The 24,309-nt window shown below is 44.5% G+C and overlaps 2 protein-coding genes across 3 annotated transcripts in view; one reads left to right on the plus strand and one right to left on the minus strand.

Moving 5' to 3' along the window:
* The first annotated feature begins 6,624 nt into the window (after nt 1–6,624).
* Nucleotides 6,625–20,681, plus strand: PRSS54 (serine protease 54). The gene is given in 6 exon segments (XM_030925561.1): nt 6,625–6,663; nt 6,665–6,713; nt 9,446–9,623; nt 14,329–14,587; nt 15,797–15,928; nt 19,931–20,681. Coding segments are annotated over 6 exon segments (1,182 nt in total). The 5' UTR covers nt 6,625–6,627; the 3' UTR covers nt 20,459–20,681.
* The window catches only part of CCDC113 (coiled-coil domain containing 113), a 39,198-nt gene continuing 33,765 nt past the window's right edge, over nt 18,877–24,309 (minus strand). The window contains exons 8-9 of one of the 2 annotated variants that reach the window (XM_030925559.1): nt 22,042–22,197; nt 18,877–20,990 (exon numbers count right to left, since the gene is read on the minus strand). In XM_030925559.1, coding sequence (XP_030781419.1) covers nt 20,904–20,990; nt 22,042–22,197 — 243 coding nt within the window. In that variant the 3' untranslated portion in view covers nt 18,877–20,903. The remainder of the gene's footprint in view (nt 20,991–22,041; nt 22,198–24,309) is intronic. The other variant, XM_030925560.1, reaches the window with a different exon arrangement.

Raw genomic sequence — 24,309 nt, forward strand, 5'->3', positions numbered from 1 at the left:
AAAGTAAAGAATAGAGACCCTGAAGAAGAGGCAGTATTTGAAAAGATAATGGCTGAGATTGTTTCAGAACTTATGAAAAAAATATAAATATGCAAAGCTAGAAAGCATAACATATCCTAAAATAGTAAATTAAAAATAAATTCATGCTTAAAGTATCAGAGTAAAGCCATAGTACACCAAAAATGAAAGAAGTTCTTAACAGGGGCCAGAGAAAAAGGACAGAGCATCTACAATGGAAAACAATTGGATTTCAGGGAAACCTTAAACAATGGTACTCAGAAGACAGAGAAAAAACATCTCCAGAGAACTGAGAGAAAATAACTCTTAACCTAGAGTTGTATACCCACAAAACTATTTTTCAGAAAGGGATACAAAAAAGACATTTTTACATTAGGAAAAACAAAAACATTTGTCATCAAGAAGCTTGTACTAAAGAAATTTCTAAAGACTATTCATGGAAGAGATATTCAAATCTAAATAATTATTATCTGAATAAAATAATAGTAAAGTATAATGTAAGGAACTAAAATATGGAACAAGAGCATAAGCATAAGTTTAAAGTATTTTAAGCTTGTAGTATTAGTATGAAAGAGTTAAGATAGTAATTAATGTTAGAGGTGATTAAGTTAAATGTGCATTTCGAATGTTCATTGCAGCACTATTCACAATAGCAAAGACATGGAATCAACCTAAATGCCTATCAATGATAGACTGGATTTTAAAAATGTGATACATATATACCATGGAATATACACAATGGAATACCATGCAACCATGAAAAAGAATGATACCATGTCTTTTGCAGAAACAAACATGGATGGAGCTGAAGGCCATTATCCTTAGCAAACCAATGCAGGAATAGAAAACCAAATACCGCATGTTCTCACTTATAAGTGGGAGCTAACTGATGAGAATACATGGACACCAAGAGGGGGACAACAGACACTGGGGCCTTCTTGAGGGTTAGAGGTGGGAGGAGGGTGAGGAGCAGAAAAAATAAATAAATAATCCCAATAAACATTAAGAGGAGTATAGATATCAATTAAAAAGACAAAGGCCCAGCACAGTGGCTCATGCCTATAATCCCAGCACTGTGGGAACCTGAGTCAGGTGGATCGCTTGAGCTCAAGAGTTCAAGACCAGCCTGGGCAACATGGCAAAATCCTGTCTATAAAAAAAAAAAAAAAATTATCCACGAGGGTCACTTGAGCCCAGGAAGTTGAGGTTGCAGTGAGCTGAGGTCGCTTCATTGTACTCCATTTTATAAAACTGTTGTGACCAGAGGCTTTTGGGAACCTACTCTTGTTATTTCCCCTAGGAACAAAAGTTCAGTATCCATTAATTCAGTGTTTGTTAGGACTTTATAAAACATAGCTACAGCGAATAATGAGAATCAATCATAGTTCAATTTACCAAGAATAGTTAACAATTCTAAATTTGTGTATCTGGGCAAAAATAGCTTCAAAACACATAAAGCAAAAATTGCTGTAACTATAGGGAGAAATGGGCAAATTCACTAGCATAATGGGAGGCACCTTTCTGAATGATTGATAGGCCAAGTAGACAAAACATCAGGAATAATTCAGAAAATTTGAATAGCACAGTAAACAAGCTTGAGGATAATTGACGGATATAGACAGTACATTTTCCTCAAGCAAACATGGTACAGGTACAACAATTCATATCACATATTAGGACCACAAAGCACATCTCAGAGATTTTGAAGATTTGTATTACACAGATCACATTCTCCAACCAACTGGGTTAGAAGTCTGTATCAAAAAGGTAAATAAAACTGGTCATATGTTTGGGAAATTTAAGAACACATTTGTAAGTAGCTCAAGAGTCAAACAAGAATCACAATGGAAATGTAAAAATAGAACTGAATGATAAGGAAATCACAAGGTATCAAAAGTTAAGAGCTACAGAGAAATGGTACTTAGGGAAAATACAATGCCTTAAAGACTTATATTAGAAAGGAAGGCTAAAGTTAACACACTAAATGCCAGCTAAAAATTTTAGGAAAATAGGCCGGGCGTGGTGGCTCACGCCTGTAATCCCAGCACTTTGGGAGGCCGAGGTGGGCTGATCACGAGGTCAATAGTTCGAGACCAGTCTGATCAACATGGTGAAACCCTGTCTCTACTAAAAATACAAAACTTAGCCAGGATGCTGAGGCAGGAGAATTGCTTGAGTTTGGGAGGTGGAGGTTGCAGTGGGCTGCACTCGAGCCTGGGCAACAGAGTAAGACTCTGTCTAAAAAAAAAAAAAAAAAAAAAAAAAAAAAAAAAAAAAAATTAGGAAAATAACACAAACTCAAAGAAGGTAGAAGAAAACAGACAATAAAAGATAAGGGCGGAAAATAATAAACTAGAAAACTAAGTACAAAGAGAAGTTCAACAAAGAAATGTATAGTTTGATATGTGCTGGAGTCACATTGGAGACTTGTGACAAATGATGCTGGCACAACTAAGTATCCACACCATGTACAAAAAATGAATCCATACAGGTTGAGGACTTACATGTGAAAAACAAGACTTCAAGGGTTTGAGAAGAAGATAGAGTAGAAAAGATCTCTGATGCTAAGATAGGGAAGAATTTTTTTTTTTTTTTTTTTTTTTTTTTTTGAGACAGAGTCTCGCTCTGTCGCCCAAGCTGGAGTGCAGTGGCCGGATCTCAGCTCACTGCAATCTCCGCCTCCCGGGTTCACGCCATTCTTCTGCCTCAGCCTCCCGAGTAGCTGGGACTACAGGCGCCCGCCACCTCGCCCGGCTAGTTTTTTGTACTTTTTAGTAGAGACGGGGTTTCACCGTGTTAGCCAGGATGGTCTCGATCTCCTGACCTTGTGATCCGCCCGCCTCGGCCTCCCAAAGTGCTGGGATTACAGGCTTGAGCCACCGCGCCCGGCCGGAAGAATTTCTTAAACAAGATACAAAGAGTCATAACTGTATAAGATGAATACATGTGAGTTCATGAAAATTAAGACTTCTGGTTATTCAAAAGCACCATGAAGAAATCAGGCCTGAGTGCAGTGGCTCATGCCTGTAATCCCAGCACTTTGGGAGGCTGAGGCAGGAGGACTGCTTGAGTCCAGGAGTTTGAGACCAGCCTGGGTAACATAGTGTGAACCTGTCTCTCCAAAAATTAAAAAAGTAGCCAAGTGTGGTGGTAGGCACCTGTGGTTCCAGCTTCTCAGGAGGCTGAAGTGGGAGGATGGCTTCAGCCTGGGAGGTTGAGGCTGCAGCATGCCATGATGGAGCCACTTGTACTCCAGCCTGAGTGACAGAGTGAGACCCTATCTCAAAATAAAAAAAATTAAAAAAAGAAAAGAAATAAAAAGTACAGGCCACAAATTGTGAGCTATTCAGAAGATATTCATAATGCATATTATGAACAACATGCAGACTGTATTAAGAATTTCTACTTATCAATAAGTAAAAGGCAAGCAACTCAACAGAAAAAAAGAGTAAAAGACACAAAGATTAACTTGTACACCCAGTAAATGAGGGGACACATCCTAAACCTTTTTAGAAATCAGAGAAATGCAAATTAGCAACACAATATCATTTTATACCCAACTGATTGGCAAAAAATTAAGGCTGACAGTAACGGGTGTTGGGGAGAAGACGAATCAATGAAAGTCCACATACACTGCTGGTAGGAGTGTAAATTTAAACAATCACCTTAGAAAACTATTCAGCATTATTTTGTAAAGTTAGGCTTCTCTTAACATATCCTGTGACCTAGCAATCCTACTCCTAGAGAAACTCTTGCACACACACTTAATACAGAGTTTAGGCATACATCCATATGGACACAGGTATTAAGCAAAGAACAAAAGAATGAGAAACATATTCTGGGCTACCATATTCTCACCTGGAAAGCTCAGGAAATGCCTTTGTCCTGCCAGGGTGCCGGGGCATTCTGAGTGAGGAAACATATGGTAATGAAAGCTCTTTGAGGGCCAGGTGCAGCAGCTCATATCTATATAATTGCTAATGCTTTGGGAGGTTTAGGTGGGAGGATCACTTGAGCCCAAGAGTTTGAGACCAGTGTGGGCAACACAGCAAGACCCTATCTCTTCAAAAAAATATAATATGAAAAATTAGCCAGACCTGGTGGCACAGGCCCGTAGTTCCAGCTACTTGGGAGGCCAAGGCTGGAGGATCACTTGAGCCCAGGAGTTCGAGGCTGCAGTGAGCTATGATTGTACCACTCCACTCTAGCCTGGGCAACAGAGCAAGATCCTGTCTCTAAAAACAATGAAAAATAAAAATTTAAAATACAGCTCTTTCAGACCTGTGATGTGGAACAAATTGAAGAATTAACTCCCACTTCTTTCACAACCAAAAATTTTCTGTTCTTGTAGCAGAAGCCAGTGCCCCTGCCCCCCTGCACAGGGTTAAAGGTGAGGGAGGGTGGTGAAGCCAGCAGGACATCAGGGGAACCATGGGGGAAGGAGGTAGTGGCTCCCTTTGGACTCAGGCCTCATTTCATTATTATTATTATTATTATTATTATTATTATTATTATTATTATTTTGAGATGGGGTCTCACTCTGTCGCCCAAGCTGGAGTGCAGTGGTGCGATCTCAGCTCACTGCAACCTCCACCTCAGCTTCTCGAGTACCTAAGACTATAGGCGTGTGCCACCACACCTGGCTAAATTTTTGTATTTTTGGTAAAAGACAGGGTCTCACCATGTTACCCAGGCTGGCCTTAAACTCCTGAGCTCAAGCAATTTGCCTGCCTCAGCTTCACAAAGTGCTGGGATTATAGGCGTGAGCCACTATGCTCAGCGAGGTTCCACTTTCTCACCAGCCTTCCTGCCTTCCATCAGTCATTCATCTACCCATCCAGTAAGGATCTTTTGAGCGTCTGCACCAGAGGCCTGCACGCCCACCCTCCCTCTGTGGCTCCGTGGAATTAACATCTTACCTCAACCTTGTTAACACTTCTCCACTCCTGGCATTTGGGCTGAAACCAAAGCCGCTCACAGTGGCTGGGGTGGCAGATCCCATCCGGGCCTCTGGTTTGGCAGAGCTGGTCTGGTAGCTTAGCTTGGACTCGGAAACTGAGAGGCTAAAGAAAACTGGGCTAAGTCTGAAAGAAACCACACTGGGAGTGTAAGATTTTGACGGGGACTGGAAATTCCAAACCCATCCTAGTTGTGGGTTTCCTCAGTCCAGTCTGATAAGCGTGTGTGGACACAGGGCAGGCACTGAGTGGGGTAGACAGACCGTGGCCACGACCAGAGAGGATTTTGTGATCTAGCAAAAAGGATGTCTTCTCAGACGGACTAGGAGAGAGTCTGGCTTCTAGAAGAGCCCTGCCAAGGCTAAGCAACAAGGAGGCCTTTCATCCTAGCTCCTCCTAAGTCCCCATGTCCAGACATTTGCTTGGTGATGCCATGGTAACCGTGATGCCACAATGGAACATTCTTCCCAAGGCGGTAGAAGAAATCCTTCTGTTGAACTCTACTGTGTCAGGCCAGCCTGAGTTCATTTCTCCTTGAGCAGGAGCAGTTCATGGAAGAACTCTGAGGACCATTCTGAGGATAAGAGGCATCCAGTGTCATGAGTGGAACATGGTGACTTAGAACTGTGCACATGGCTTCCTTGGGCTTCTGTGCATTGCTTGACAGTTGTGTGACCTTGGACTGGCTACTCGATGTCTCTGAGTATCAGTTTCTGAATCTGTAAAATGGCGATAATTAGAGTGTCTACTTCCTACTGCAGTTGTGCAAATGAATAAGCTAAATGCTGGGGCTGTTCCTTTGTAAAGATACAGGCTGTCAGCCGGGCACAGTGGCTCACGCCTGTAATCCCAGCACTTTGGGAGACTGAGGCAGGTGGATCACCTGAGGTCAGGAGTTCGAGACCAGCCTGGCCAACATGGAGAAACCCCATCTGTACTAAAAATACAAAAATTAGCTGGGCATGGTGGTGCATATCTGTAGTCCCAGCTACTCGGGAGGCTGAGGCAAGAGAATCACTTGAACCTGGGAGGCAGAGGTTGCAGTGAGCCGAGATCGTGCCACTGCACTCCAGCCTGCCAATAGAGCGAGACTCAGTCCCAAAATAAAATAAACTAAAATAAACAAAAAAACAGGCTGTTAAGAGTTAACAGAAGCCTAGCATTCTTTTAGCCAGCAGAGTTTAGTAGGAAGGATAAAACCACAGCAGAGGCATTAATCCCAGGGTGGGCTTCCACTAAAACTCTACTTTTCTTTCAGCAGCATTTTACGGCTACAGAGTTAAGGCAAGGGTTGAATTCCACGAGTCAAAAAGCAACCCTTTTCAGAGACCCAGCTCTCTGGGGTGCTCAGAGGCTTGGGCTGAATTGAGAAGAAAATTGACAAGAGTAAGCTGCCTTCTCTTCTTGGGCCATCTCACAAACCACAGTGCGAGCCAACTGGTCCTGCCTCTTTACTACACAGAACCAAGAACTAGGGATGTGACAGGTCAGTGTCCTACATCTTGGAACCTTTGTTGGTAGAAAGGAGAGCCTCCGATATTTGGGAGGGAACATGTGTGTTTGGGAAGTGGATGGATAAAAGAGGCTTAGGAAACCCCGCCTGTGTTTGGGAAGAGGATGGAGTCACTGGGTTTTGTTTCCCCAGCTGCCCATGGTGTCCGCGACGGGTCTCTCTGGGGATGGCAGAGATGCGAGGGGTGCTCCTGGTGCTGCTCGGCCTTCTCCATTCTTCCACCAGTGAGTGTGCTGCTTTCCTCCCTCTGACTTTAGCTGCACATGTGGCTTAGAAGGGGATCATCCAGGAAAATGAAGTGGTCCTTAATGTCCAAGGAGGGGCTCAGGGAAGATGACTCACGGCACTTTGTACTGGGCAGCCTGCATTGGTGGCAGGAACCAGGCAAAGAAGTGAATCATGGGACGTGGATGGAGGAAACCAAAGTCAGAGCCAATCCTTAGGGTGGTAGTGTGGTTAGGAAAATGAGACTCTCTGGGTACAGGGGTGAGCGAGAGGCCTGCCTCTCCACTCCCAGCCCCTGCCCTGTCCTTCCTGGAGAATACTGCTCTTTTGCAAACTACAACCCCCAATGGCAGGACTGGTCCCAGGAGCAGCGGGGGCTTCTACTGCTGCAGGTGTCTGGGAGGCTACCATAGCCCAGCCTCAGACGGCAGAAGTGGCAGCTGCGGTCCCTCTCCTCCCTTGACCTCTAAGCTGCTCAAAACTAAGAATTCCAGCCTACAGAGGGCAGGTGGAGAGGAGACAGCTGGCTAAAACAGGCTCTGTCCCACCTTGCTGCCATCCAGCTGGCCCTGCCCTGCCTTCCTGGGGTTAGATAGGAGACATGAGAAAGTCCACACACATCCTCTCACACACATGCACATACACACACACGCACATACACTCACACACACACATGGGCGCACACACAACTCACACACACACATGCACACACAAACACACAGGCACACACACGGACTGTCACGCACACACGCATGCACACACACACGGACTCACACACACACACACATGCACACACACATACACACACACATGCACATACACGCACACATAGAGGTGAGTCCTTCAGCTCCCTCAGCCTCCTGCAGCTCCCTGTCTTCTTGCAGCCCCAAGGAGACCAGGGGATACCCAGAAAACACAGAAAGGTCTTCTCCCTCCTTAAAAAGCCACAGCTAAGGGGTCAAGACAAGCATTTCATCTCTGGGTCAGATTTCCTCATTACATCTTGTCTTTTAAGGGTTTTGTAAGGTCAGATAAACTAGCCAACTGGAGCTTTGAAAAAGCAAAAGTGGTCACACGCTCATAAGCTCTTGTGGGATTAGGGAAGGTTGGCGAATGCCTTGCATCGTAGATTGCCAACATCCCAAGGAGAAATCAGATCAAAGATAAGGAATCCTGTCTCTAGTGGTTCTGATGCACTTAGTGACCTTCCAGACATCATCTTGCTAAAATCAGTCTGTCATTGTTCCAGCAAAGTCACCAAGTGTCAATTAATGGAGATGTCTGCTCGTATGATGCCCCATGATGGAGAGGTCCTCCGTGCTCCTTTAATGATAATCCTGTATGTTACAATCAGTTCTTAGGGTCACGGCTTAGAAACTGTTTTTGGTGCTCATATGCAAGATTGTCCCCAGGGGGAAGCCCTCCTAGACTTTATGTCCTGGGCAGAATTCATGCCCCCTCCTCTTATACTTTGGGCATACTCCCTGGGTCACATATCCCTCTATATCACCATCACTCTTCAGCATGTCACTCTGATGGGCTCCTGAAATCCTTTCTTGGAATCCCAGGCCCTACCTCAGCACCTGCCAGGGCTGAGTGTAGTTGGATGCATGGCTGAAAAAGGAGTCACTGGTCGGGCGCAGTGGCTCACGCCTGTAATCCCCGCACTCTGGGAGGCTGAAGCAGGCAGATCACTTGAGGTCAGGAGTTCAAGACCAGCCTGGCCAACAGAGCAAAACCTCATCTCTGCTAAAAATAGAAAAATTAGCTGGGCGTTGTGGCGTGCGTCTGTAATCCCAGCTACTCGGGAGGCTGAGGCAGGGAAGTCACTTGAACTTGGGAGGCGGAGGTTGCAGTGAGCCGAGATCGCACCATTGCACTCCAGCCGGGTGACAGAGTGAGGCTCCATCTTAAAAAATACAAAAATAAAAAATAAAAAAAGGAATGCACAAGGTCACACATACTACTAGCAATCACAGTGATGACATCCTGTAGCCTCTGGAAAATTCTATGGTACATTAAGGAAGAGAGCAAAAATGCAAATAATGTCTTCACATTCTTATGAAAGTAGTTTTAAAGCTGGGCGCAGTGGCTCATGCCTGTAATCCCAATACTTTGGGAGGGTGAGGAGGGAGGATATCTTGAGTTAGGGGGCTCTAGATCAGCCTGGGAACATAGCAAGACCTCATCTCTACTAAAAATAAAAGAATTTAGCTGGGGGTGGTGGCAGGCGCCTGTAGTCACAACTACTCCAGAGGCTGAGGCAGGAGGATCGCTTGAACCGGAGAGGTTGAGGCCACAGGGAGCTATGATCCCACTACTGCACTCTAGCCTGGGCGACACAATGAGATCCCCTCTCAAAAGAGAAAAAAAAAAAAAAGAAAAGAAAAGAAAACGAAAATAGCTTTAACCTTGCAGATCCCAAAAGTGTGTTGAGGACTCCCGGGGGTTCCAGACCAGGCTTTGAGAACTGCTGATGAACACCAAAGGTGGCAGACACTGCCAATATGTACCGTTATGTGTTCAATAGATGAGAGCTTTTATTTGTAGTCTAACATAATTTTGGGATTCAAAAATGCCATTGAGCATCTTTTAGGATGAAGAAGACACACTAGGAAAAAGAAAGAAACAGGGGTTGTGGGTGACGTTAGTGATGATCGAGACAGCCCGCAGAAGAGAGGGTCCTGAGGTCTCCTTGCCCCGGCAGTGAGGCCCCGCACCTGCTCCGCAGGTTGTGGCGTCCAGAAAGCTTCCGTTTTCTACGGTCCTGACCCCAAGGAGGGCTTGGTCAGCAGCATGGAGTTCCCGTGGGTGGTGTCGCTGCAGGACTCGCAGTACACACACCTGGCTTTCGGTTGCATCCTCAGCGAGTTCTGGGTACTCAGCATCGCATCCGCCATTCAGAACAGGCCAGTGCCCCTGCTTTTGGGGCCCGCGGTTTTGCCGCGGGTGAGGGTGGGGGTGGCCCTGTCTCCTGCTCAGCCTGGGGAGGCCCTGCAAGGTGCATTCGGGGGGACAGGGCTTTTTACCAGCTCAGCTTTGCTCTGCTGTGAGCCCTCAAATCACCGGTTGCCAAGGCTGATCTCTGCTGTGAGGACTGCAGGCCTCGCAATGGAAAAATGAAAAGATGAGTCCTCCATTCAATGCAGGTGGGATATTCATTCTGATTTTACTGCCATCACAGAGGCACTGGTTCCTAACACTAGGGTCCCTACCGCTTATCCTGTTCAGCCAGTCGATAGGAGCCCTTACCTTAAAACACTTGGGCCTTAGAAACGTTACTGCCACAAATAACATGTACACAGAGAAAAGCCTCGAAAAAAATACAGAAGCACTTTTAAGAGTGCTTATCTCTGAATGCTCAGAATGCACGATTTCTACTTTCCTCTTTTAGCTTCTCTGTATTCTGCAAATTCCGTAGTACAAATATGCATTCTTTTAAACCAGAGAAAAATCATAAATATTATTAAAAGAATAAAGTTTTTGGTAAATATTTCTCACTCTTTGACTCAGTGACTTCATTTCTGGGAATCAACATTAAGGAAATAATTTCAACCACTGGAAAATTTGTACGTACAAAGTTGTTCCCAGGATGGTTAATTACACACAAAACACTGAAAAGAAACCTAATGTCCCACTATTGCGATGAAATCATAATTTTTCATATGCATACATGCTATACACATAAATATATATTATATATATAGTATATAATATACATGTAATTATATACTAACTCTATTATACGTGATATACATGTATATTGTAACATATATGTATATAGAATATATGTACACAATACTCTATTATATGTAACATATAGTATATAATATATAATTACATATAAACACACAGAGAATATTGGGGGAGAGAGTATAATGACTATAATTGGATAAATAAATTATAATATAAATCCTTGATGGAATATTATGTAGCTGGTAAATACTTTAACATAGGATTTGTATTTTTAATTAAAAATACATGTGCAGCCGGGTGCAGTGGCTCACACCTGTAATCCCAGCACTGAGGCTCAGAGAGATGGATCACTTGAGGTCAGGAGTTTGAGACCAGCCTGATCAACATGGCAAAAACCTGTCTCTACTAAAAAATACAAAAATTAGCTGGGCATGGTGGCATGCACCTGTAATCACAGCTACCAGGAAGGCCGAGACAGGAGAATCACTTGAACCTGGGAGGTGGATGTTGCAGTGAGCTGAGATCGTGCCACAGCACTCCAGCCTGGGTGACAGAGCTAGATTCCATGTCCAAAAAAAAAAGGATGTAGTAAAATGTTCACGAGAAACCAAAGGATGTACAGTGAAAAGCAGCCCCTTCCCTCCCCCACCCGTCAGTCACTAGTTTTTCTCCCTTGAGTCACATTCTGTCACCAATTTCTTGCCTATTCCTTCTTAAATACTCAAAGCACTCATGGATATCTATATACCTATAGGTCTGGCTATATTGTTTCTTATATCTATTGACAGAGAATTTTCTTTCCCCTTGTATTAGTCTACTTAGGCTGCCATAACAAATATCACAGACTGGGTGGCTTAAACAACAGAAATTTATTTCTCACGGTTCTGGAGGCTGGAAGTCTGAGATCCAGGTGTCAGTAGATTTGGTTTATCCTGAGGCCTCTCTCCTTGGCTTGCAGACAGCCACCTTCTCGCTGTGTTCTCACATGGCCTTCCCTCTGTGCCTGTGCATTCTTGGTGTCTCTTTCTCTTCTTATAGGGACACCAGTCCTGTTAGATTACAGCCCCAGCCTTATACCTCATGTAATCTTAATTACCTCCTTAAAGGCTCTATCTCCAAATATATGGTCAAATTGGGGGTTAGGACTTCAACCTACAAATTTTCAAAAGAATGCAATTGAGTTCATAACATACCTGCGACACACTCACCATGGAACTGGTAGCACACCATACACATTAATTTACTCACAGCCTTTTTTCACTTTATCATAAATTTTAGAGACCTTTTCTTATTGGTACATAAATGGCTAATGCATTCTTTTTGTCAGCTGCACAATAGCCTGTAATGGAAGTACCGTAACTACACAGTCCTCTGTTAATGGAAATGTAGGCTGTTTCTAATCTGTTACTACTGCCAAAAATGCTGCAACAGACATACTTGTACACGCATTATTTCACACACATGCAAGTGTGCCATAGTGTAGACATCCCAGGAGTAGAAAGACTAGGCTAAAAAAGACATGCATTTAAAATCCTGAGAGCTACTGCCAACTAGCCCTCCATGGAACTTCTGTTTTCTGTGTAGTGTTTTCATTATGGCTATTTTCTATCTGGTCCATTCTTTTGGTTTTGATTTTCTCTTTGACTCAAGGGTTTTATTAAAGTCGGAGCTTGATTTTTAAATTTTATATAATTTTTTTTTTTTTTTGGAGACAGTCTTGCTCTGTCACCCAGGCTGCAGTATAGTGGTGCGATCTCAGCTCACTGCAATCTAGGTCTCCTGGATTCAAGCAATCCTCTTGCCTCAGCCTACCAAGTAGCTGGGACTACAGGCGCCTGCCACCATGCCCAGCTATTTTTGTATTTTTAGTAGAGATGAGGTTTTGCCATGATGGCCAGGCTGGTCTTGAACTCCTGATCTCAGGTGATCCACCCGCCTTGGCATCCCAAAGTGCTGGGATTATAGATGTGAGCCACCATGTGTGGCCAAGACAGAGTTTTAAAATGTCCAGGTGCTAGGGTTTTTTGCTTTGTTTTCTAACATTATTGAATTACACCATGTGGTGATCTATTTAGGATTTGTTGAGGTTGTCCTGTCTGTCTACTATGGGTGGTCTATGTGAATATTTTCACAGGTAAATTAAAAAGTTCATTCTCCATGGTTGGTGTATAATTCAATACATAAAATTGGGCAAGGAAGTCTACTTTATCTGTCCTAGACTGTCAGAGGTGAATTAAAATCGCCTACCAGCCAGGTGCAATAACTCACACCTGTAATGCCAGTACTTTGGTTAGACAATACAGCCAAACTTAATTAAGATGACCTCATCTTTGTTAGTCTGGATGTCCATGAATTCCTTCTTTGTCACTCAAGTCCAGCAACTTTACTAGTTGTGCTGTATTTCCCCCACCTGCCCTTCAGATCCACTCTACTCTTCTACCCTGCCAGGCCCCAGGAGGCTCACCTGTATGGGTTATACCAGTGGTCTTTTTTGCCTTCTGGATTCCAGCTGGTTTTGGCCAACAATCATATAAGAGGCAAGAGATCAGAGGGAGTGGGGAGAGTGAAGTCAGGGCCCTTACTCCTCCGAGGGCTACTGCATATTGGCTGCTGGTTGGCTGCTTTTACCAGCTAAGTGACCCACTCTACACAGCTCTGTCTGATCACATCCTCCCCTCACCTAGAGCCCAGAGATGGTGTCAGCACAGCGTTGTTACCTCAGCAGGAGCTGCCTATAGCATGCAGTGCCCAGAGCTGTCCTTGTGGTTTCCCTGCATGCTGCCAAGACCTTTGTAAAAAATTCCTTTTTAAAACTCACCCCAATTTATCTTATTTGAGTAGAACATTTATTTCCTGTTGAGACCTGACCAGAACTATGTCTCAGCATTAACTACTCCAAACTATATAGTGGACAGTCAACACTACTGGAGGTAAATTAGCTGTCTCCAAACTATAGATTCAAGTCTTAGTTCTGAAAAGTTTTCTTAAATTATATCTTGAAATATCTTTCCTGTTTCATCATTTTGGTTACTTTCTTTGTGGTCAGCTGGGTCTCCTGTGACTACCTTATCTTTCATTTTTCTCTCAAGCCTTTAAAAATCTTTGTTAATTTTCATTTTGGTCACATTTCTCAAAGCCCCTAATTGTGTTTTCTGTGGGCCCTATTCTCCTTTATGCTGCTTTTGATTTGGACTTCATTTTGGTGATGGTCTTGTTTCTTTTCTTTTTGCTTCTTTGATGAGAACACGCTCAACAAGCTTTTCCTGAGCTCTGTGGCAGTCAGTGTCATCTATAACTTTTGCACTCCTGCCATCCTTCCTTTTATCAGCCCTTCCTTTGACTCTGAGATCTGAATTCTTTAGCGTCTCTTGGTTTTATGGTGTTTGTATTTGTTCCTCATTCTCATAGTTTCTTGGGTGATTCCCAAGAGGAGAAAGGGAAAACACCCAACTCAATTCTATTGTTATTAGAACTTTAATTTCTCCAAAATGTATTTACAGAATATATAATAAGGAAAGATGCCTGTTTTAAAATGTCAAATACTAAAAGCGGGAGTCAAGATGACATCTTTGGTAGAACTGCAATTACTACTTTTGCAAACTACAATATGTAAAAAACAAACAAACAAACAAAAACCTATTCATAGAAAAAATGTTAATCAGCAATAACATGTTAACAGATTTTCTTTAGTGGTGGGGCAAATGATGTTAAGATTGAAGAATCTCCAGGATTCTGCAGGCTCGCAAAAGAGGACACAAGCCTAGGGGTTCATAAAAGATTTCCTAGAAACTTGAGTCCAAAGGGGTCAGGAAGAATTAACACATGGAATAGGAGTGTTAAAACATAAATAGGAAAACAGGGAAGTGTGAAGCTTCCTTGCTGTCTTGGCCTCTCAAGATTCTCTTGCTCTCTCTCCAGGAAGGACATTGTCATTATAGTGGGTATAAGTAACACGGATCCCAGCAAGATTGCTCACACAGAGTATCCAGTCAATACCATCATCATCCATGAGGACTTTGATAACAACTCCATGAGCAACAACATCGCCCTCCTGAAGACAGACACAGCGATGCATTTTGGCAACCTGGTCCAGTCCATCTGCTTCCTCAGCAGAACGTTGCATACACCACCAGTCTTGCAGAACTGCTGGGTGTCAGGATGGAATCCCACATCTGCAGTTAAGGCATTCCTCCTCCCAGAGGAGGCTGTGTGTGTGCTGGCAGTGGGGGTGACCTGGATAATCCAATCTAGGGCCTATCTTAATTTAATAATGGAGTTTGCTTGAGGTTCTAGAGTTTGGCTGAAACCTTCACCTAATCAGTCAAGACTCCTAGGGCTTTCCCTTTCTGTTGCCATTCTTCTTCTTCTTCTTTTTTTTTTTTTTTTTGAGGCAGGGTCTTTTTCATGCAGTGGTGCCAACACGGCTCACTGCAGCCTTGAACTCCTGGGCTCATGTGATCCTACTGCCTCAGCCCCGAGTAGCTGGGACTACAGGCACATGTCACCATGCCTAGTTAATTGTTTTAAATTTATTTTTTGTGGAGATGGGGTCTTGCTATATTGCCCAGGCTGGTCTCAAACTCCTGGCCTCAAGCAAGTCTCCCACCTCGGCCTTCCAAAGTGTTGGAATTAGGCATGAGTTACTGCGCCCATTCAGTGGCCATTCTTACATCACATTGGTCCTTTACCCTCTAGCCCTACACCAAAACTGGAAGTACAGAGGCAGTGTACACCCTGGAATGAGTACAAGGGTACAGAGGGTGAGGGGTTGTTAGTCCCCAAACTAGGGCTGATTGTCCTCTTGTCTAAGCCATCCTTGTTTTCTTTCATTTTGGGGAAAGAAAGAAACAAGGAAATGGATGCTCTCTAGAAGAGGAGGAAGGGTGTTCTCTGCTTGTTTGCACATTGAAGTTCAAAGTGGAGGTAGTTTTCAGTAAAAACTCAGTCACAGGTTCTCATTTCTATGAAAAAAAGGAATTTATAAGAACATTTCTGACAGGGCACAGTGGCTCATGCCTGTAATCCCAGCACTTAGGGAAGCCAAGGCAGGTGGATCACTTGAAGTCAGGAGTTCAAGACCAGCCTGGCCAACATAGTGACACTTCATCTCTATAAAAATACCAAAATTAGCTGGGTGTTGTGGTGCATGCCTGTAATCCCAGCTACTCTGGAAGCTGAGGCAGGAGAATTGCTTGAACCCGAAAGGCGGAGGTTGCAGTGAGCCAAGATCATACCACTGTACTCCAGGCTGCGTGACAGAATAAGACTCCAACTCAAAAAAAAAAAAAAATTCTCACTCTCATTTGGCTATGTGAGTGGGAGTTGTGTTGACATAGGGGACTGCCTTCTCATTAATAATCCCTGGGCTCTCTGTTGCATGGTCCAGACAGGAAATCACATGACGATGAGTATCCTGAGGAAAATCTTCGTGAAAGATCTTGACATGTGTCCCCTACACAAACTCCAGAAGACAGAATGTGGCAGCCACACGAAAGAGGAAACCAAGACTGCCTGCTTGGTAAGAACCTCATGGAATAGAAGCTAAGTGTTGAGAGTAAGCCTTGGTCATATCCAAGGGAGCCTCGGACCCCCTCCCTAGATGGGGAGCTCTGTGACGGCAGGGACTAGAGCTTGGGATGAGTGGCTGTCTCTGGAGTGAACAGCACTTGGCAGACAGTATGCGCTCAATAAAAATCTGCTGAATGAACTAACCAGTCATGATTTTCAGTGTAACGTGATGAAGCTTGTCTAAGTCACAGGTGCTTTTTAACTAGCTAAAATTTGAAAGTCTGAGTCCAAACCACACAGGCAGATATGCTTTGAGCAGGTCTACAGTGTGGGGCTGCTGTATGCAGCTTCTAGGGAACCTAGACTCCCTCTGATGCTATCAGTTATTGGGTTTTTCTTCTCTGAGAAGCCCTGCCCTCCAGCCAGATGAGGGCTGTACAGATGTGGCTGTCCTACTGCCTCAAAAAAAATGTGTGGAAGTCACACACACCTGGTTCAGGCCCCTTCATATCCAAATCTGGAGAAAGTGTGGCTTACTAGGGTCACACAGTCAATAAAAGTTAGAGGAGCAAAGACAAGGACCTAGGTCTACCAGATATCCAGATAGAGTTTATCTCCTCTACTCTAGAATTGCTTTTCTAAGAGGCTTATCACTCACTCTCCTTTAAATAACCTTCAGGACACCTGATGGGGAATTTTTTTTTTCCCTATAGGATCCAGAAAGGTAGGATTTTTAGAGCAAGGGGAAAAATACATATATACAGATAATTTTTTCTAAGTCATTTTATTGCAAAAGCATGGACTGCCTGTCATTAAGAAATACATTTGCCCTTCCCAAGTTGGTGTAACATCTATTGAGTGCCTACTTCGTACTGGGTCCTCTACCAGGTGGGGGATCTTAACAATTTCAAAATTAGATAATGTGTTAAAATACAGTGAAGATAGAGCTTTTTAACAAAAATCTGCCCTCAACCATTCCATCAAACAAGTATCATACTTCCTCAGATCTAAGATGCTGCCAATTATACAATGCACCATCATTTTATGTAATCCCAAGAAAGAAAAAAATGCTGTCAGTTAAACTCTGATGTCAACTGATTAAAAGACACAACCTGGCCGGGTGCGGTGGCTCACGCCTGTAATCCCAGCACTTTGGGATGCTGAGACGGGCGGATCACAGGGTCAGGAGATCGAGACCATCCTGACTAACACGGTGCAACCCCGTCTCTACTAAAAATACAAAAAATTAGCTGGGCATGGTGGTGGCTGCCTGTAGTCCCAGCTACTCGGGAGGCTGAGGCAGAAAAATGGCATGAACCCAGGAGGCGGAGCTTGCAGTGAGCCGAGATCACGCCAGTGCACTCCAGCCTCCACTCTCCCTCTTGCGACACAGCGAGGCTCTGTCTCAAAAAAAAAAAAAAAAAAAAAAAAAAAAGACACACCCTAATTTCAAAGATGTTGATTTCTAACTGTATCTTAGACTCAATGGAATATTCTAAGCTATTTCTACTCTAAGTGACCATCTTTTAAAATCTAACTGCAAAGTTCAGGTTGGTTTTTAACTGTGACACACCTCTAAACAGGCCTTCATTTTTTAACAGAATTATGCTTGCACACCACTTAATGGTGACCTGTCCCCGTAGAATCCTCTGTCTTGGAAATATGTTCTCATGTCCAGAGGTCTTCAAAGCCACAATTCCCACCTATAGAATCAACCACCAGGTTCAGAATCTGCCTATGGGTTTCCCCAAAACCCAACAAAAGCAGAATCACTCTGCACTCACCCGTCCAGCCTTTATTCTACCACTGTTAGGGCTTTTGCTGAATGTCAAGGGAAAAGATCACACATTGAAAGACCCCACTCTGGGCTGTGGCTGCTCCCTTGGGAGATGAAATAGGTTAGCTCCAGAGGGGCATCTGGAGCTGTTCACCTCTGCCTCTTGTGCTTCAGAAGTCGCAGCCCCTACAGGATTATGGGGAAGAGAAAAAGCGCATATGCTGTGCCCAGGTGGAACAGCGACCTGCAAAACCACACCATCGCTGAGGACTTCTCCCAATCATTCATCCAATCATTCATCCTAAATTACATTCTTTTTCTTGCTCTGGCTATACCACTACAGTTAAACTGTGAATGGGACCGATGAAGGGGGGAACCATGCCATTCTTAGCCAGGGAGCCCCCATGACCTAGGCAGACATAGTGAGGTGCACACAAGGGCCTGTTCACCATTCAATTGAAAAGTCAAGAGTTCTGCACTAAAGCACCCCCTTCCATCCAAAGAGAGGCACAGAATGAAGTCCTCAAGGCCTTCCTCACGTGTCTGGCCTTGACCTGCTGAGATCACCAGGGAATCATGGCAGCTTTGCAGCACGGCCTCCCTGCTGCCCTGCCTGCGGACTTGCTCCCTTCTTCTCCCACTGGTCTTTATCTCTGTTCTGGTGTGGCTTCCTTGGAAAAGGGGAGATTTATTGAAAGAGAATACCCCACTGGGCATGGTGGCTCATGCCTAATCCCAGCACTTTAAAAAAGAGGCCGAGGCAGGTAGATCACTCGAAGTTAAAAGATCAAGACCAGCCTGGCCAATATCATGAAACCCCATCTCTACTAAAAATACAGAAATTAGGCTGGGTATGGTGGCTCATGCCTGTAATCCTAACGCTTTGGGAGGCCGAGGGGGGTGGATCACGAGGTCAGGAGTTTGAGACCAGCCTGGTCAACATGGTGAAACCCCATCTCTACTAAAAATAAAAATTAGCCAGGCGTGGTGGTGGGCGCCTGTAATCCCAGCTACTGGGGAGGCTGAGGTAGGAGAATCGCTTGAACCCAGGAGGAGGAGGTTGCAGTGAGCCAAGATTGCACCACTGCACTCCAGCCTCGGGGACAGAGAAAGAAAGAAAGAAAGAAAGAAAGAGAGAGAGAGAGAGAGAAATACCCAAGACAGACCACACACCCAGGCCTCGGATGGTAGGGGCTGAGGCGGCTGCTCTTTTGCCTTCCTGCTGCTCGTGGTTGAGTCTGTTCAGATTGTTTCCTGTTGTTAATTGCAGCCCCATTCTGTATCTCAGTCCAAACCGCGAGAGCAACATGTCATTGCCTGGGCCTTCCAGCCAGGCAGGCCACACAGGTCAGAGGTGGCTGGCTAGCCTGGGGATGACCACCGCCTTCTTGGACAAAGATGGGCCACAGGAGGGATAGGAATTCCTTTGAGAGGAGACCTAGGGGTGTGGGGTCAGGGCAGGTAAGGTAAATGATGCCTAGTAGTTGCCTTGTTGCTTTTCCCGTTTTCCCCAACTTTTCAGAAAAATGATGGCCTTTATAGAGACATCAAGATGATGGTAGCTAATATTCTATTGAGTGCGTGCTGTGTGCCAGGCACTGTGCTGTGCTCAGCATGTGTTACAGGCATTAACTGTGTTCCCACTTTGGCTCAGAGAGGATTTGGTCACTTGCCAGGGTCCCATATCTAGCTAATGATGCCAAGCTTCTACGCCCTCACCTTAGGTAAAGTGTATGTGGCAGAATTCCCGAGTCCCAGAGGACTGCTCCCTTGGGAGTGGGGAAGACCAAGAGTACAGCCAGCCAGGCTGGTGAGCAGCTGCCAGGTGGCAGGAAGTGGCTTAAACTAAGCGTTGAAGCAAGGCAGAGAGAAGGGAAAATGTGAGCATTTCAGGACAGAACGGAAACAAACACCAACATTTCAGGAATGAGAAGCCACAAGAGAGGGAAGGTTTGGCCAAAGGACTGGAAAGGGGCAAGAAAATGAAATATGAACCAGGAAGCTATAGGCAATCAGTAGAAGTCCACAGCTAATTTGCATAATAAAAGGAAAAGTCATCTTCCTGGAATTTGTGGTGGTGGCTGCCTAGATTTGAAATCGTATCCTATAATTTGCCCCATTTCCAGTGAGAACCAGCGTAAAACATTTCTAGAACAAACAGTATATTGCACAAGGATAGATTTACAACAAAAACACGTTTTTCTAAGACTTGAAGCCTTCTGTCTTTTGTCACAGGGGGACCCAGGAAGCCCAATGATGTGCCAGCTACAGCAGTTCAATCTGTGGGTGCTGAGAGGAGTGCTGAACTTCGGTGGTGAGACGTGCCCTGGCTTGTTTCTGTACACCAAGGTGGAAGACTACAGCAAATGGATCACATCCAAGGCTGAGAGGGCCGGCCCTCCCCTGTCCTCACTCCACCACTGGGAAAAGTTGATTTCTTTGTCCCACCATGGACCAAATGCTGCCATGACACAGAGTTCTGATTCTGAACTGGGCCATGTTGGATCATACTTGCAGGGACAAGGAAGGACCATCACGCATTCACGACTAGTAAACAGCTCTAGAGATGATCTAGATGTTAGGGAGAAGGGTGTAAAGGAATCAGGCCGGTCTCCTGAGGCATCGGTACAACCCTTATACTATGACTATTATGGTGGGGAGGTGGGGGAAGATAGGATTTCTGCAGGTCAGAAAAGGTTGCATCAGCATGAAGAAATCATCTTGGTTTCCTTCATGCTTGTTTTCTTTTGCAGCAGTATCTAGTCTGGAGCCACGCCACCAAACTGAAGAGTAAGCTCAGAATGCTGAGTGCCAGGCATTCACCATGCTGTTTTGGTGTCTGTTTTTAATAGTTGCACACCAGGGCTGCCATAGATAAGCCCACAGCACACACTGGGCTGGCTCTCCCTCCTCTATTCCTCTCCCGGGTGTGGGAAGATCACTTTCATTATGCTTGTGAACTAAATGCTGGCTAACAAGTGTCAAACCATTAGAGTGCCCTGTGGTTCTTTCAGTGGTAACAGTTCCAGGGGCCAGGCTGTGAAAACACTCCCCATGGGCAGATGTGGCCCAGGAGGTGATGCTCAGCCTGGCTGGGGGGGTGGGAACACCAGGCAGACAGGGAACAGTGAGAGGAGCCGGTGACTAGAAAGGAGCTGATTACTTTAATAGGTCATGTTGTGCTCTGTAAGCCGTGGCCTGCCTCTGGCTACTTCCCAGCAAGGTAATCTGCCTGCAACTGCTCATTGGTTATTTTCATTCTATTCCAAGCCTTACGGTAGCCTTTTAAGGACATCTGAAAGAAAAAAGAAAAGAGAAGAAAAAAAAAAAACTATAAAGGAGAGTGGGGAGAAGGTCATTTGGGGAAAACTGATTGTGGTTACTCAGAATGCAGCCCTCATCCAGCCCCGTGATGGTGCAGGCAACCCTGTGTGAGGCAGGGTGTCCTCCATGCATGCTCCTGTGTGGGGGCCACCAAGGGGCAGCACCCACCCAGAGGATTTTTCTATAGAGCATGTTTCTTCTGCTCAGTGAAGTGAGAAGTTGCATGTTCCTGCCACTATTCTGCTACTTCTCAGCTTCAGATCTGAGGGGCCCAAGTTTGGATCCTAATTTACTCTCTGCTGCAAAATGGCCACAGGAGAGGCAGGAGAAAGTAACACAGGAAATGGGAGCCAGGGTCTACATGTGAAAATGCCAAGGTCCCAGTTTTCCAAGTGACCTGACTGGCTTTCTAAGCTACTCTGATGATGTCCTGCGTGACTTCAGTTTGCAACCTGGCCATGGCAGTCTGGGTGCTTGTCTTTCTTCTGATGCCAGCACATGGTTTCCATTGCCCATTTATCCCCCGAAGCTCACAGGAGCAAGGGTGCTTCCTGTCACACTACCATATTCAAAGTCTGCGGGATTCGTTCAAAAGCAGAAAGACCCATGGCGACTGTGGACATGCATGGAATGAGGTCCTGAGTGATATTAAAAAATCTATCAGTATCTCATTTTTTAAAAAACTGACTTCTCCATGTATAAAGTAACAATCACTAAATTACCAGTGCAGAGGGATTCAGAAACTTCTAGAATTCATTAATAAAACAGGCAACTAAAAACACACTATTACTACAGAGTTTCTCCCTGAAAATGGAAAAGACCCTGCCCCTAACAATGCAAAAGGGGGAACTTAAAAAAAAAAAATCATCCTTCGTCTTGGTTTAATAGTTAAAGCAACTGCTGAGGTTTCTCCCAGAAATTATATATCCAAACATCTGTATTCTTAGCCCAAAGAACAAAATCCTAAATGAAAACATTGAAGACATAAAAGACTGCCCATCTCGGGGCTCCCCGTGGCTCACCTCTGCTATCTCCACTTTCCTTTCCCACATCTTGATGCTCTTCTCCAAGTCCCCATTTAAGATCTTCTCCCGGACGTAAGTCATCACCTGTGGCACCCGGAACTCAGCCAGCTGCTTCCGGAGCCTCTTGTTCACTGCCTCGGCTTTGGCCCGGTCCTGGGTTGGGAGGGACCAGTTACACCCAGGGAACCCCAGAGGCTCTTGCTTTGAGAACTCACTGGCCCTGACATCTCTCCCCATGATTCTAATAGAGTTCCAAAAATAATGTTTACATTTTCAAAGAGGTTGGGGAGGGGGTGGGAATCACAAAACTCTGATTTTTTTGCAAAACATATTTTAAGCCAGTTCAGAAACACCTAGGGCGGTCTAAATAGTCTTGTTTCTTTCATTCCTTTCCCTTTTCTTTTCCTTTCCTTTCCTTTGTCTCTCTTCCCCTTTCCTTTCCTTCCTTCCTTCCTCTTCCTCTCCTTTATTAAGGAATGTGTTGTACTTACTTTGACTTCTTAGGGTTTTTCTGTGTGTGAAAAATTGTGTATTTAAGTGTACTTTGATCAGACTCAATTCACTTCCATGTCTTTTAAAATGATAAGATATATATAAAAAACATAAAATTTATCATCTTAACCATTTTTAACTATACAGTTCTGCGGCGTTAAGTACATTCACATTCTTGTGCAACCATCACCACCATCCATCTCCAGAACTCTTTTTGTCTTGTACAACTGAAATTCTGTACCCGTTATACAATCACTCCTCCTTCCCTCGTCTCCCAGCCCCGGGTCCCCACCATTCCACTTTCTATGAATTTGACTGCTCTGGGTACCTCATATAAGTGGAATCATACAGTATTTGCCCTTTTGTGACTGGCTTATTTCACTTAGCATAATGTCCTTAAGTTTCCTACACACAGTAGTATGTGTCAAAACATCCTTCCTTTCTAAGGTGGAATGATTTTCCGTTGTATGGATACACCACATTTTATTTATTTTGTTTATCCATTCATCCATCGATAAGACACTTGGGTTGCTTCCACTTCTTGGCTATTATGAAGAATGGTGCTGTCATCACGGGTGTACAAAACTCTGTTCAATTCCCTTCTCATTCTTTTGGGTACATCCCCAGATGCGGAATGGCTAGAACCTATGGTAATTCAATTTTGTGAGTAATCCTTGTCTTTTAAATATTTATTTTAAAAATTATCATACTGTAAAATTCATTAGCCCTTTTAATAAAATACATTATTTTTATTTTTATTTTTATTTATTTATTTATTTTTGAGACGGAGTCTTGCTCTGTCGCCCGGACTGGAGTGCAGTGGCCGGATCTCAGCTCACTGCAAGCTCCGTCTCCCGGGTTTTACGCCATTCTCCTGCCTCAGCCTCCGGAGTAGCTGGGACTACAGGCGCCCGCCACCTCGCCTGGCTAGTTTTTTTTTTTTTTTTTGTATTTTTAGTAGAGACGGGGTTTCACCATGTTAGCCAGGATGGTCTCGATCTCCTGACCTCGTGATCCGCCCGTCTCGGCCTCCCAAAGTGCTGGGATTACAGGCTTGAGCCACTGCGCCCGGCCGCATTTTTTAAAAATTAACATCAGCTGGGGACAGTGGCTCACGCCTGTAATCCCAGCACTTTGGAAGGCTAAAGCAGGCGGATCACTTGAGGTCAGGAGTTTGAGACCAGCCTGGCCAACAGGGTGAAACCCCGTCTCCACTAAAAATACAAAACTGAGTTAGGCATGGTGGCTTAGGCCTGTAATCCCAGCTACTTAGGAGGCTGAGGCAGGAGAATCGCTTGAACCCAGGAGGCGGAGGTTGCAGTGAGCCGAGATCATGACGCTGCACTCCAGCCTGAGCAATAGAGCGAAACTGTCCCCCCCAAAATTAACATTATCCTTTTAACTTTTATTTTACTAATTATTTTGTTTAGGCTATACATTCAGTTCAAATGGTACCCTGTGACGAGCTCCCATCCCACTCCTGTCACCCCATCAGGAGGGTCTCCTGCCTAGAAGCATACACTGTTTTTAGGTTTTGTGCATCCTTCCAGAAATCTAGGCTTATACAAACATGTTTCCTTTTTTTGACCTAAATAGTAACATACTCTATTCACTTTTATTCATCCAGATGTTTTCACTCAATAAATCTTGAAGATCTTTCTGTATCAGCACATGAAGAATTTACTCATTCTTTTTGACAGCTACATAATTTTCCACATGGATGTACCATAATTTAACAATCCTCCCACAGTCACTTAACTGTTTAATCTCTTG

This window comes from Rhinopithecus roxellana, chromosome 20 (assembly GCF_007565055.1).
Source record: "Rhinopithecus roxellana isolate Shanxi Qingling chromosome 20, ASM756505v1, whole genome shotgun sequence".
NCBI lineage: Eukaryota > Metazoa > Chordata > Mammalia > Primates > Cercopithecidae > Rhinopithecus > Rhinopithecus roxellana.